Genomic DNA, 14,044 nt, shown 5'->3' on the forward strand with positions numbered 1-14,044 from the left:
AATGAATGTATCAAGTTCTATAAACTGATATGTTTCTATATTAATTTTTAATCTGAAAAAATGTTGTCAACTAAATATAGTGAGCTGAAGAAAATGTCCCAGCTAAAAAAAAAAAAAAAATAAAAAAAAAAATGCTGAAGTTGAAATTCTGGACCTAAAAATACAAAACAAAACAAAAAACAGTACAAGTGCCTATTTAAGTTTCGCTTTAGTGAAGTACTGGTGTAAATTTATTCTCATCATGTCAAAATGGACAAGTTTTTTGGTAGAGGTAAAGTCAAATATATAAATTCATTGTATATCACAGATGCTCTTTAGAATCTGTTGATTGATACTTAAAACTACTAAAAATCACTAACACTGATGTATGCTGCACACTAGTGTTGGCAGTAATTATACTGTCAATACTGGTAATCTTAAAGAGGTGATGGGTTTATCACCTTTCCAGTGACTACTACAACATCTGTGACATAATGCTGTATAGACTAAAGCGTCATTCCTGAGTAAACTGATGTCAATCAGTTGATCCTCAGCAGTTTTTGGCTTCTTACACTCACTCTCAGGCCACATCTGAGGGGAACAGACAGGGCCAGCTCACAAATATTGACTTTCCAATAACATAAGAGTGCACAGCAGCATATCATATGGCTCAAATTAAAGCATTATGACATAATAGAGCAAAGTCGGGGTTAAGACCTCATTACTGCCACCCCGGGCCTCTGCATTCGCTCTCTGTAGACCTGGCAGCTCACAGCTCCGGTTTTGGACCTGCTCTATTCTAACTGAAGCAGCAACATGGTGTAATTGAGATAGGAGTATGGTGTTACTATGCCGAATAGTGCTCGGCTTGCATTTTTTAGCGCTTAACCCAGTCATAAGCTCTCAAATCAGACCGCATCATACCATTACCCTTTGAACTGCAGTGCAGAGACAGAAGACAGATTTAAACATATGAGTGAATACATACGCTGCACACAGAGAGGTGCGCGCTCCATACAGGAAACATGGATACAGATGGAGACTGTGAATTTGTGTAGGTTATAATAGCCGTGAGAGAGAGAGAACGTGAGTCTGGCAGAGGCTAAGAGGACAGAGGGCCTTGGCTTGTGCCTGTTTGCACAGCTCTGACCACAGACACAGAGAAAGTGGTTTCGTAGAGCAGTATTAGCTCTTGATTATTTGCGTTAACCGGTAGTTAGATTTACTGCCTGGGTAATGCGATCTGACTGGTAGTTAAGCACTTGCAGCAACTCGGGGCAGGAAAGCCAGGACAAAGTTGCTGTTCCCTCTCCGTTTCCTCGAACTGGACCAATAAAAATCTTGCAAGCTCTGCCCCTGAGTCGCCGTCTCTCCCTCGCTCCAACCTACCCCATTGGGAAGACATTTGGAAACAATCAGTGGTGTGTTTTAAGGGAAGGCCCTTCCCCATCAATCCCCCTAGATAAGGTATCTATGAGCAGGGCTCTGCGGCCCCGCACACGGAATTCATCACCTCTGTTTCCTGTATGCTGTTTAGGGGTCCCCTCATTTTCACTTCTATCTGGTCAGAGTGCAGAGGGCACATTTTGTGTGTGTAAACCTATGGGGTTTACCGCGCTGGTATATGCGCTGGGAACTGTGAGTACATTTTTCAGACACGCAGCATTAATCTCTCTGTGTTTAAGTGAATAACAGCACTTCTTAGCATTTTTTGCCCAGGGGAGCTGCATCTGACGAGGTGAGTTTGATCTGACTGCTCACAACCCGGGTGGAGTCGGCAGCTCTTGAGTGTTCCTCTAACTATTTTTTCCAAATGTACAGTACTTTCTTCATATTTACTACCCAAAGGACTGTAAATTAATAGGAGGATGTGTCACATTTTTACACAAAAGTTCTGTCATTACAGTCTGGCCTTAAAAATATTTTTAAGGCCCTTTGATAGGCAATGTAAAAATCTAATTCTTGTTAAATTAATTCAAGCTCATAAATGTTGCTATATGTCAGCCTGTCTTCTCTCATTTCTTCTTTTACTTGTCCCTGTAAATCCTCTAATAACAGAGAAATGTTTTAAAAAATAATGGCTTTGAGGGCAGATGATGTAAATGTATGTTACAAGGCAGCAGCGTTTATATCCCGCCCATGAGTCAATGCACCTGCATATAAATTCCATTATATCTGTGGCTGTCTAGACGTGTGTCATTGTGTTATTGAGCTTGCACTGCGTGTGTTTTCGATCAGATCTGCCTCCCTTTCTTTCAGCTCGGAGTGTGCTATGTGTCTTTTCTGACTCCCACCATGAGCTATCAGCTAGACAAATTTTTGTCTGTGTCCTGATGGGGGGGGGGGGGGGGGGGGGGGGGGCAGATATAATGGGGGGGAGAAACGTGCCCCCTTCCTGAGCTTTTCAAACAGGTGGACTCCTCCTTCCACATCCCTTCTGTTCCTGACCTCCTTCTTCAATCAAACAAGTCCTTCCATTCACTTCAGATCTAATAAGGCCTGTGACCTTTGCCCTGCTTGTATGGACTCCTGACAAGAACCTCCTTCACCTGGTATTGTGCTGCTGGGCACACCTTCTGACTGGCATAGCCCCCACTCACGCCCGCCTTTGTCCTTCTTCAATTCACTCTGACTTTGTTCAGTTAGTTAACCTAGCTTCCCCTCCCTGCTGGGAACTCAGACAGAGAAAGAGGGAGGAGGAGGAGGGAGGACTGAGGAGAAGAACGTGGAGGAAAAGGGGGGGTTAGTGCTGAGAAATGAGAGGGAAATAAGAAATCTGTATTTTTTTTTTTTTTTGAATGAGAGTAGAGTAGCCTCTGGACAAAGTGGGGGATTTGGCTGACCCTGCACTCATGTAGGAGAATCATCTCACATTTTCTCTCTGTCTTCCACTCTCTCGAGGAATGTGTCTTGTCTAGCCTAGCGCATGAGATTAGAACGTCAGTAACCCCCCCTCCAAACCTGCAAAAAACACACACACAAACAGACACACACTAGCCGAAACCAGCGCCAACAAACAACAGATTAACCCAAAGAAAGGGATTATCAGTCAACTGAGAGGCAGGGAGATGGACCCCCGGCTTGTTTTGTCTTTGGAGGTTTTGAATGGGCATCGCTCCCACCCAAGACAATCAAGCTCCAGTTGGACGAGACTGGACGACAAGCTCATCTATCTTGCAGCCACCAGTAAAAACAAAGCCAGAGACTGATGCAAATGACTGAAGGCATTTCTGGGGCTGTGTTAACTAAGGGGAGGCTGCACATGCTGCACCATTGGAGCGAAGACAGAGGACATAAGTGTCTTATTAAGTCAACAGGTTAACACACAATACTGTATTGACTCATCCGTTCTTGAATTAAGATGATTAAATTGTTAGAAAACATTATAAACTGAGCCGAAGAGTACGGTTATAGAACCACTTAGTGTGCCTGGTTGTTGTGACAAACATCTGCAGAAAATAGTGTAAAAAATGAAAAATGAAATGAAAGAAATCAAGCTTTTACACAAACATTTGAGATGACTAAATTGATTTTCATACTGAAGGAATGATGTAATGCAGTGCTTTTTAACATGTACATGCAACAAGACTGATAATATTGGACGATTCACTGTCACTGCCGATAACATCTGTTCATGGCAAATGTAGTGTGGTTATACATGTAGAAAAGTTGGCTGTGACAAAGGTTGAGCGTTGGACAACTAAAACATTTGGATAAGATTAAAAAAGGACTAACGTTCCAGTTAGAGAAGAAACAAATAATAATTATAGATAATAATATTAATAAATATAGTCTCACACTGGTGTTAGACTTGTGTGAGGTGAAGATGTTTTATAAGAGTAAGGATTAATCCATATACTGTGAGCATCATGGGCTCATGTATTTCATCCTCAGGACTTTTCAACCACTAGTCATGCAGACACAGCTCAGTAGCATGGATGTAGTTGCAATTAATTAACGTGTAATTAAAGGATGCGTGTTTCCTCTGCAGCACAGGCCTCATGAGATCAGTCTCTTGTTCAGAACACTCACTCTACATAGTGACACATTTCCCTCTTCACACTATCTGGTCTCACACAGCAGATTTTAATGGTCTTTATTGTCTGCTTTACAATTCATTAAGTGCCAATGAGACAAGAGTGTATGCTATGAACTGCTCCTTCATTATCACACACAGTGTCTCAGCAGCCAGCCAGCGCTCTTCTCATCAGTTCCCACAATGTCAGCGCAGCCGTTGTGTTCGCGTGGCACAATGCATTGACAACCGCCATTCACGTCGTCTTTGTAGATGCAAGACGCTTTTCTTTTTTTTTCTTTTTTTTTACTTTAAATTTCTGGAAAGTATATGTGTGTGTACGTGTGTGAAAATGCGAAGATGTGTGTCCATTGAGAGACTGCATGAGTGACAGAGAGGTTCATCCCTAGTGCCTGCCTTTCTAAACGCTGCTGTGGGCAGGGCCATCTATGCTGACAGTAGATGGGATGTGGCAGGGGCCGGGGGATTAAGGGGCTTTTAGCCAGGACTGAGAGTGGCTCTTTCTCCCTGTGACAGAGAGAGGTGACAGGCCGTCAGCGCACAGGGGACAGGCGGACAGCCAGCCAGAGACATCTGCATTCATTCAGGACAGCGGCTTATCCGTGCACAAAAAACACGCCCTCTTGAAACACCCTCCATCTACACTCTCACACTCCGACTTACGCAGGCACACATGCACAAACAAGAGCATACGTCGACACACATGCAACGCACAAAACCCTGATTCCAGCATTGACCTTTCCTAGAGTTCATACTGACTGTGCAAATAGCAAAAGCAGCAACAGTGTACAGACTGCCTGGAAACTTTAGATGTTAGTGTTTTTTTGTTTCTTTTTTTCTGCTGTTTTCACCAGCCTCTGTAGCCTAATAGGATCTATGTGACTACCCCATAACCACAGGCTTTATACGCTAAAGTTTCATCATAAAATGTTTTGGAATCTGAAATTGTACACTTTCGATCCAAGACTTAGTTATGAAAAACACAGAAACACCAGATTTTCAGCTGACAACAATTGAAAGGATGGGTCTCCTCCTGGTCATGCATCTGCCAACTCCTCCTCTTCCATCCTCTCATGACTGGGAGGTTGAGAAGACAGGCAGAGCCAGGAAAGGCCCTGCCCAGCCATCTAATCCTCTATTCCCATTCACCATCTCTGCTAATCTCCCTCCCCACCTTCCCACCACCACTACTGCCAGCACTATCGCCTCCACCTCCACCTCCGACTCTCCCTCAAGAGGTGCACAAAGACCCTAAGCGCCCCAGTCCCGCCCCACTCACCATCCCACCCCTTCTCGTATCCCTAACCTGCTCCGCCCATCGCTCCTACAGCAGGAGGCACTCAGCTTTCTAAGCCCAGGACCCATAATCCCGTGGGGCTGCGAGTTTGGGTGAGCCCAAAGGCTCATTGAGTGCCGGATAACTCTCTCCCGGACTCTAACTCTCTGTCTTATTGTTGCTTCTGCTGAGAAGAGGACAGACAAAAATGGAGTTTGAATTTCAATGTGCCTAACGACTCAGAGAGAGAGACAGCAGAATATGGACTGGTGGGCATCCAGGCGTGAAGAGTATTTTCAAGGAGGCCACGGAGAAACACATGCAAAAACTGTCGGCAAGTGCAGGCCACCTTGTCCTGACACATGAAAGATGGAATACAGCATTTTGTAGTTCATCTTTTATTCACTTTTTTTCCAAAGTTAAAGAAACTCCAAATGGAAAACTTAACCTTGTGTTATTATTATTTTTTAGCTGATATGAATTTAAGGCACTAGGACCATATTCTAACATGGCAGTCAGCTTTATTCTGGGGGATCCCTGTGAAATTTGTAGCCATCACAAGAGTTAAAGGGACAATTCACATTTCATTTGGATATTTAAACTCATTTAGTGGTTTTTTTTTTGAAATCCATATTAATATATTAACAAATCCAATTTGATTTAATTTTACACTTAACTACTTAAACTAAGAACAAAAATCTTAAGTCAACAAGATGGTGTTTGTATTGGTTTTTGAGAAGAAAGATTACATATTGTGTCACTATTAAGTAAAAAAATATGCATCTATTATGGGGTAAAAAATGTTGATACCGCTAATGAACATGCTACTATTTTAATAATCTATAATAATAATAATATCAGATTAACAATTACACAGAAAAGCGTGATTTTACGAATATATTATGTATGTCCTATTTTTGCTTCAATAACAGTTTGTGGAAAACCTGATGACCCAGGTTATCCTAGCATGATTTAAAAAATGTTTCAAAGAGCTTCTCAAGATGTCAGGAATGCTTGGCTTTCTCAGTCTTCAAGTGCCCCCTTAAATGTTCATTGAGTTTAAGGTCTAGTGACTGTGGAGGAAAGTCCATGACTGTCAGAACTCCTTTGGTCCTCAAGTAGTTCTTGCAAAGCTTTGAGGTGCATTTGAACTCATAATGTCTCTCAGCAAAGATGCAAACCAGAGGGCATAGGATAGCTGGGAAGAATGTAGTGCTACTTCTTCTTGGTTAGGATGGAGTTGATTCGTTGCAGGTTTGTTTGACTTGCTCCAAAGTACCAAAACACCCCCAGACTTGAATATTCTCACCAAAACCATGTTTCGTTGTGGGTTTGTTACTTTGACAAAGTGCAGTATCATTTTCGGTCCTGCACATCTCCTTACATTCACTCCTCTGTTACTATCAATAATAAACTTGACACGAAAGTAAATAAGACCTTTTCCCAGGTATCCACTGCCCAAACCAAAGTTTGATCTTGTTTCCACACCTGTGAAGTGATTCAAAGATGCTACTTAACCTCTGAAACCACTGCCAGACAGCCTTATTTTAACAGTGTGCCTGTGGTGAAGTTGCTTTTCTATCGCTCAGCTAACAAAGCTTGATGTATTGATCCTTTGATGATATACTCACTTGTGGACTGTCCACCAGTGATGATCTAGTTTCCACAAAACAAGAGTGCCATACACTGCTCCTTAGAAACCTTCAGTCTCGCCACAATTTGACTGTGAGAAAGTCACTGTGTGCTTAGAATAACAACTTGATTCATAAAACTTTCACTGAGTTTTGATTCCATGTTTTCTACTATCAGTGCTATTGAGTAAGCAATACTCTGCTGGAAAGTTGAGACACAGCCTTAATTATAACAGGTCAACAACGGCTACGAGTCGATTTGACCCATGTAAGCCTCTGATGAGCATCATGATGAACATTATTTCAACAGGTGGATACAATTCAAGGAAATCGGACCTTATGTATGACACAGATAATGCCAATGATCTGCTTAAATTTGATTGCTCACTTATAATTCCTTTCAGGGATTATAAATGTTTCTAAATCCTTAAACCTCCTTCTTATTTCCAGGTTTACATGAAAATATGACAGATTTCACATGCACTCTCAGACTTTTGAACCCCACTCTATGCACACTCTCCCATATTTCACAAGCTTTAGCTTCAGTAAGAACATTCTCTTTTCGATAAGGCAGAACTCCTATTCACATTCTTAACTGATGCCTGACATTAGTATTTTATACTGATATAATCTAATGTTGATAATTAAATTCACAAACACATCCTTATCACAAACACAACTAACTCTCAGAAATATCAGCAGCTGGCTAAAGGCACTCACTAATATATTTGTCTCAGCTCACAAACACACTCAAGAACACCTATATGGACTCTTACGCAGTGTGCACACAATTGTTGGCACAGTCAGCACTTCATTTCTGCATACGACAGTATAGGTGAGCTTGACAGACCCCTCACTGCTGCTCTCCACCTCTTATTTACAGAAGCTATCTTTCCCATAAGTCACCATTCCTGTATTCATAAAGCATCATGGATGCCATAACTCACTCGTCCCCTTTATGAATAAAGCTCCCAAATTTATGGTGATGGCGCTGAGGAGTTGTGGCCTCCCTGGTGACAAACTTCCCCCAGTCTGTCACTACGGGCCTGGGCCGCTCAGGGCCCTACATCAAAAGCTCCAGATGGGAGCGCCACTTTATCGCTCCCCGGTCGGTGACATCACCTTGCCGCGCTGCACGGAATTGATGATGAAAGCAAACATATCTATCTTAACTCACATTTACCAAATCAATTTTATTTTTACAGACCCTCTGCAGGGTTATTGGCATATTGACGGTTTGCAGGCAGGAGGGGGGTGAGCAATGGCCAAGGGATGGTGAACGGGTGGGCATGGGAAAAGAGGGGGGAGGGTCAGTAGGGCTTAATGGCGTTTACCATATTTAATGCAGCGGGATGTCATCACTGAATATCCATTCTGAATAATGTGGCATTTCATCATAAATTCTTTACAACTTATTTACTTAATGGAAAGAGTTATGGCTCGCTGTCAGGGCGGTAATTAAACATTGTGATACAGTGCTGCCTCGCCAGGATCCCATCTTTCCCCTCAACCCCCCCACCCGCCTGCCCCCAGACACACACACACACACACACATGCACGCTCACATCCCAGCTCTTCAGCTTTTTAAATACATATTATTATTCAAGCTCGCCATAAATTACCACCAGATTAAAATTCATGAAACCTCTTTTTCCTTTATTTCTTTCCCTGGGAAAAAGAATAACCCAGAGCTTGTTCAACCAGCTGTAAATCTCTTCATGAGGGACAGAGACTTTTTATTAAAATTCTGTGTTATGAAAATGGGCTAAAATAAAGAGTTTTCTCTTGCTTCTATTTAACAGATATATTGTGTCTGGCTGCGCAATCACTCCGCAGTTGATAAAGATAGAAAAGTTGCTTCCTGGAGAAATGTAGTCTAAAGTAAAGGGAGAAAAAAATGGGAATTTATTTGGTTTTATCCAAGCCAAAACCACTGAGTCTGAACTGATGGGCTGGAGTAATGCTCTATGATGCAAACCCAATGAGCACCGGTCCAAATCCAAAACTATTTATATGAGCTGAATGTTGATATTTTACCAACATGTTCTCAGTTGGCTATAGCGTAGCATCAAACTAGACTCAGGGGTTAGAGGGTTAGACTATAAAAAGAGAAGGAATGCTGTTGTGAATCCTCTTTTTACTTAAACCTGTAACTTCTCACTTTATGAACTGCATGGTCAGCTGCTATTAATGAGCTTGGCTCTGTCCCACAAAGGGACAAAGCCACTGAATGTGGAGGACTAAACCTTCACGTTCAAATTAGAGAGGATTTATTCTGGGAGACTAAATGTGGCTGATACTCTGCCAGCCCCATCGTCCTGCTCCATAAAACCAAACTATCCTGACACTGACAGAGACCACATCTAACCTTTGACCTTGTCCTGTGACCCTGTCTTCGATTTTCTGAGTCTGCTGACCAATATGTGATTTGCCAATGGCCGCACTGGGTCCCTAACTGGGATGAAGAAGGGATTTATGGCTTTTCATTTTAATTGGGTTAAGAGCACAACCTCTACTCACTTTCTTTCAGTGGCACTGAGCTAACATTACATCACTGGGCAACAAACGGCAACAACAGCCTTGTGGTCACTGGGCTAAATGTGAACATGACGACATGGGAGGAAATAAAAAGAGGTCTGATGTGAATGGTACAGTGTATATTGGCCAAGGAAACCCCCCTGGTAAAGAAGTGGGCTACTACTGTTGCAGAAAATCCTTGCAACTACATTTTTTTATGTTTATACTTGGACTTAAGCTTAAGCTGCTCAGCTACAAGTAGTGCAAATTTCCTTAGTTGCCATGAAATCTATCCCAGTACCATTGAAAAATATGGTGGCCCCTGTAAAAATTCTCTTTTCTCCATCATTTCTTGATATTAAACAGTTTCAGTACACAAAATGAAACACGAATTTCTGCCTACATATATGAGGACATGGACTCTGCAAGGCAATAATTTTGGAACACTTTAAGAACATGCACATAAACTAATCTCGAACTATGTTTCAATGTGGGTGCCACAGTAACCTAACGGACCTCTGTCTTCTCTCACTACTTGTTTATGTGTGCTAGAGCTATCAAATAAAGGCAAAAAATGTCCATTGATACATATATGTTCCTACCTCCCAGCCTTGAGTGGGATCTTGGAGAAAAGGCCTGTGCTCTCCTTCATATGGTCCAAAGCGCTCTCCGACGTTCACCTTCCTGCGGCTCCAGATGCCTAGACCTCCACCTTCAACTGCAGACTCTCGCATTTCAAAGTCCAGGGGAATGGTCAGATCTTCTTGGGGTAAAAAGATGCTTGGATGTTGGAATGACAAGGGGTCCTGGGGTGAGGACTCGTCGTCGGAGAGTGGAGGGGACACTGGGTCCTCTGGTAGGGCTGAAGAAGGTGTAGGATCCCCATCAGAGCCACATACGTCGTCTAAGATGTCCGATGGATAAAGGGCGAACTCGTCATCGCCTTCACCTGTGAGAGAAACAGAAGGTCTCTATGTGAGGGTGATGATCAGTGACATCTTTTGTAATCACAGGACACTGTGTACACAGACAAAAGCAACAGACAAGCATACTGTCTTCATCTTAATTCAGTAATGGAGGAGAAATTACAGTAAGAAGTAACAGTGTTCATGTATTAACTTGAGTAGTTCACCAGCATAAGACAGAAGGTCCTATTGGTTTGAAACAGTAAGTCAGGGTGTGATATGACCAAGCGTGCTTTAATGAAGCTTGGTAGTAAAGAAAGGGAGATCTTGAAGTGAGTCCTCTTGTTTCTGCGTCACCCAGGACACATTTGAATGTATTTAACTTGTAAAATAGACTGTGAAAAGTCAAAAACAGGCTTCTGGCCCCAACAGCAAAAACATGTCATGTTTGCCACTTGGTTGAGCTGATGCCAACGTGGGCAAACAGGGTCGGCTCAGCATTGTACTGCTCTGACTGTTTTATATTTCCTTTTCCTGAACTCATTCTCCACTGTACAGTGAAAACAGAGGGAAGCACACCAGGGTTAATTGTGAATAGAGTGAAACAGGACATAGAAGTATGACCCTTGAACCCACACTGGGCTTCTTCAGAGTGGCACACGTGGCTGGTGTAGCTAAATGGTAGGAGAGAGAGTGATTGAATTATTCACAGTGTTAACAGTCTGCTGTGGAGCAAAGGAACACTGCTGTGAGGTCTTCGTCAAAACTACAGGTAAATAGAAAGAGGCACAGAAATCTGAAAAAAAAACAGGTATGTCTGTATGCTAAGGCAAATGATTTCCCATGCAAAGAGGTCACCAAACAAGAAAAAAAAGATGAGTATTAAGACAAATCAAAACAGCAAGGGAATGAAGAAGCCAGCTAGCACGAAAGACTGCCAGCCAGGTGTCACACGGTGAGACAGACAGACACTAAATGCCGGAAATGATCCACAGGAAGCTGCCGCTTTGTGGTGGGCTGTGCCTAACACAGGCTGACAGGTCACGGGGAGAAGGGGCTCTACTAATGAGGCTCAACAACCCATCCCTGGGCTGAGGAACATTCCTGAAGGGCTTCCTGTGTGACACTGTACCTCTGGTGCTGTCAGCCATGGACTCTTTGATCCACACAGATGCACACATGCCCTTGTTGTTCACTGGCCACAAATTAACTGTGCTTCTGATGGACTGAACGGGTCACTGTGATTGGCCACAGGTGGCCATGAACTAACCTGAGTGACTAACTCAGGATCTGGACAAAGTCACTGAACAACTTTTTGTATGACCCAACCTTAGAGGGCTGATACATTATGTGAGGTACAAGAAAAGCCAAAAAGTATTTAGTGTAGAATATGTGCAACTCTCATTAAGGCAAGGTCAAAGCACAATGTCTGGTAAAAAGGAGTGAAAAGCTGTCAGAGGCTGCATAAGCAGGTACATAAGCTGTTTTCCTCGGCCAGTTAAGAATCATAATTCCTGTCAAAATGTGTGTTTGCTGTGAGGAAGTAATCTACGCATGGACACACTGTGCTGAATCAGCTGTCTATTACAGACATATGCATTATGCAGTATCTGTGCGTGCGTATTTGTCGAAACATATCTACAACTTAAGCATTTCTCAGTCGTTCCCTGCGGCAAAACCTGATCACAGTGTCTGTGCAACTATTGTGTTTGACACACACACTGTGTGGGCCCAGCGTATTTGAGGGGAAAAGTCTTTTAAAGACTCTACTGAGCTGGGCCGGGCATGAAACCCAATGTGGCTCTGAGAGTAAACGTAATGATTTTCAGCACAGAGACTGTGTAACGTGGTTATAGGCTTGGATGTGAAGTTTGCCATATGGTAGAGGGACAAGGGCTTTTAAAGGTAACTGTATCCCTCCATTGCTGTTTCTCCTCTGACATTTCCCCTCACATGCTGGTCTCAAAGTTTATATTTGATTTAGGCCAGAAATTCTCCCGGTCCACTGCACTCAATGAGTGCATTTCAGCTCGTAAACATATATGTTTCTGTAAGGTAAATGTGAGCCAAAAACAAATATGCTATGTTCAGAGTTTAAAAAAATGTGGTTTCATGTGCAGTTGATTGATAAGTCAAAGACCGTGGCTCTGCTTAGACGTGTGGGGCGGCCTGGACACTGCACACCGATGATCAGATTGGTATGTGTGTATATGTGTGCATTTCTATGTCTCTGCCTATGTAAAGCAAATAGTCCTGTTTGTTTGTTCAGCAATGGACATTACTTCATCATTGCAAGCTGACGCCCTTCATCAAAGAAGGAGGCCTAAAAGAATTCTGATAGAGAAGGGGAACTCCAGCTGGGAGCAGCCTCATGACTTCAACTCCATTAATAACATAGATGGCACATCCTGATAGTACAGGAAAGCAAGTGTAAAGAGAAGCTGCAAAACTTTCATGTTGATGTATCCAAAAGACAACACAAAAGATTTAGTGCAAAACGGTAAGGAAAACAATATTATCTCCCCATCAAAATCAGCCATTAACACAGGAAAATATATCATGACACTTTGCATAAACACAGACATGCACGCACACATTTATACATCATGTATTCAAATGCTTGCGCTTGACGCCAAATTCATTAATTTTTATTAAGAGGGAAAACATTTGTTCCCAGGCTCGCTATCTGCATGGGTGGAATGATTTTCACCTCTGCCACAAGGTGTTGGGCGGACTCATACATCACATGATTACCCCGAGCAGCGAGCAGGGCCGCCATCATCAGGGAGTGAATTAAAGATGATAGAAAGAGCTATTAATCACTGTGACAAAGCCTCTAATGGAGGTGTGACCCAGCCACTGCTGACGGGACGCCAAGGGGACGCACCCACGGGACAAATGGATACATATGTTTACAGAGAGAATAACCTACCTGTGGACATAGTCAACCCCTCCTCGCTCAGGTTATTTTTTTTTCTGCACTGCTGTCTTTTCTTGGTCTTACTGGATTACTGTGTCTTTTGCAACGTTTATTCAGTTTGCTCAAATTCTCACCCATATAAATGTTTATACCACTTGGGTTTTAATCGGCTAAACCCCTATCCTGCTTGTCATAGGTGATGTTTATTTGCGGCCCTAAAGTTATCTTTTAAAAACTTGTGCATCACAGAAAAGAGGCACTGAAGTTAAAACTGTGATCATGTATATATACTCAAAAAATCTGGAGGAAATGGTTAACAATAGTATGAATTTATTACAACCTTATTTATGGAAATAACAAAAAAAAATTCTCATAGGTTTCCTGAACCGAATGTAAGTTGTATGTCTGAGTTCCTCCCCATCATCTCTGCTTATAGTGCACAATGCTGGACAGGCTATAATACTGCAAGGTGTAGGGTAGAAACATTATTTATCTACTTAGCCCGGAGCCAATTCACAGATCACTTAATTTAGCTAGATAGAGAGGTCTAACATTTGACTGATGGGGTCTTAGATCATGAAATATGGAAATAAACTCCTCACCTTTTGAGGACTGGCCCTCTAGCTTATCTGTAGACATCATTTGTTGCCTGTGATAACAGACAAATGGGACGGGGGGCTTACCCGCATAATACAGGTCAAACATAATCACACATGATCCCCTCCATTAGTCATCATCCAAATTCTGAAACTGCACTCTTCATCATTCCCCTGCTTTACA

The 14,044-nt window shown here is 42.5% G+C and overlaps 1 protein-coding gene across 12 annotated transcripts in view; it reads right to left on the bottom strand.

Moving 5' to 3' along the window:
• Positions 1 to 14,044, bottom strand: part of mecom (MDS1 and EVI1 complex locus) — a 130,663-nt gene that overhangs the window by 79,068 nt on the left and 37,551 nt on the right. For all 12 annotated transcript variants that reach the window (XM_023276952.3, XM_023276960.3, XM_023276958.3 and 9 more), the window contains exon 2: positions 10,042 to 10,388. In XM_023276952.3, coding sequence (XP_023132720.2) covers positions 10,042 to 10,388 — 347 coding nt within the window. The remainder of the gene's footprint in view (positions 1 to 10,041; positions 10,389 to 14,044) is intronic.

The sequence above is a fragment of the Amphiprion ocellaris genome, chromosome 7, assembly GCF_022539595.1.
Source record: "Amphiprion ocellaris isolate individual 3 ecotype Okinawa chromosome 7, ASM2253959v1, whole genome shotgun sequence".
NCBI lineage: Eukaryota > Metazoa > Chordata > Actinopteri > Pomacentridae > Amphiprion > Amphiprion ocellaris.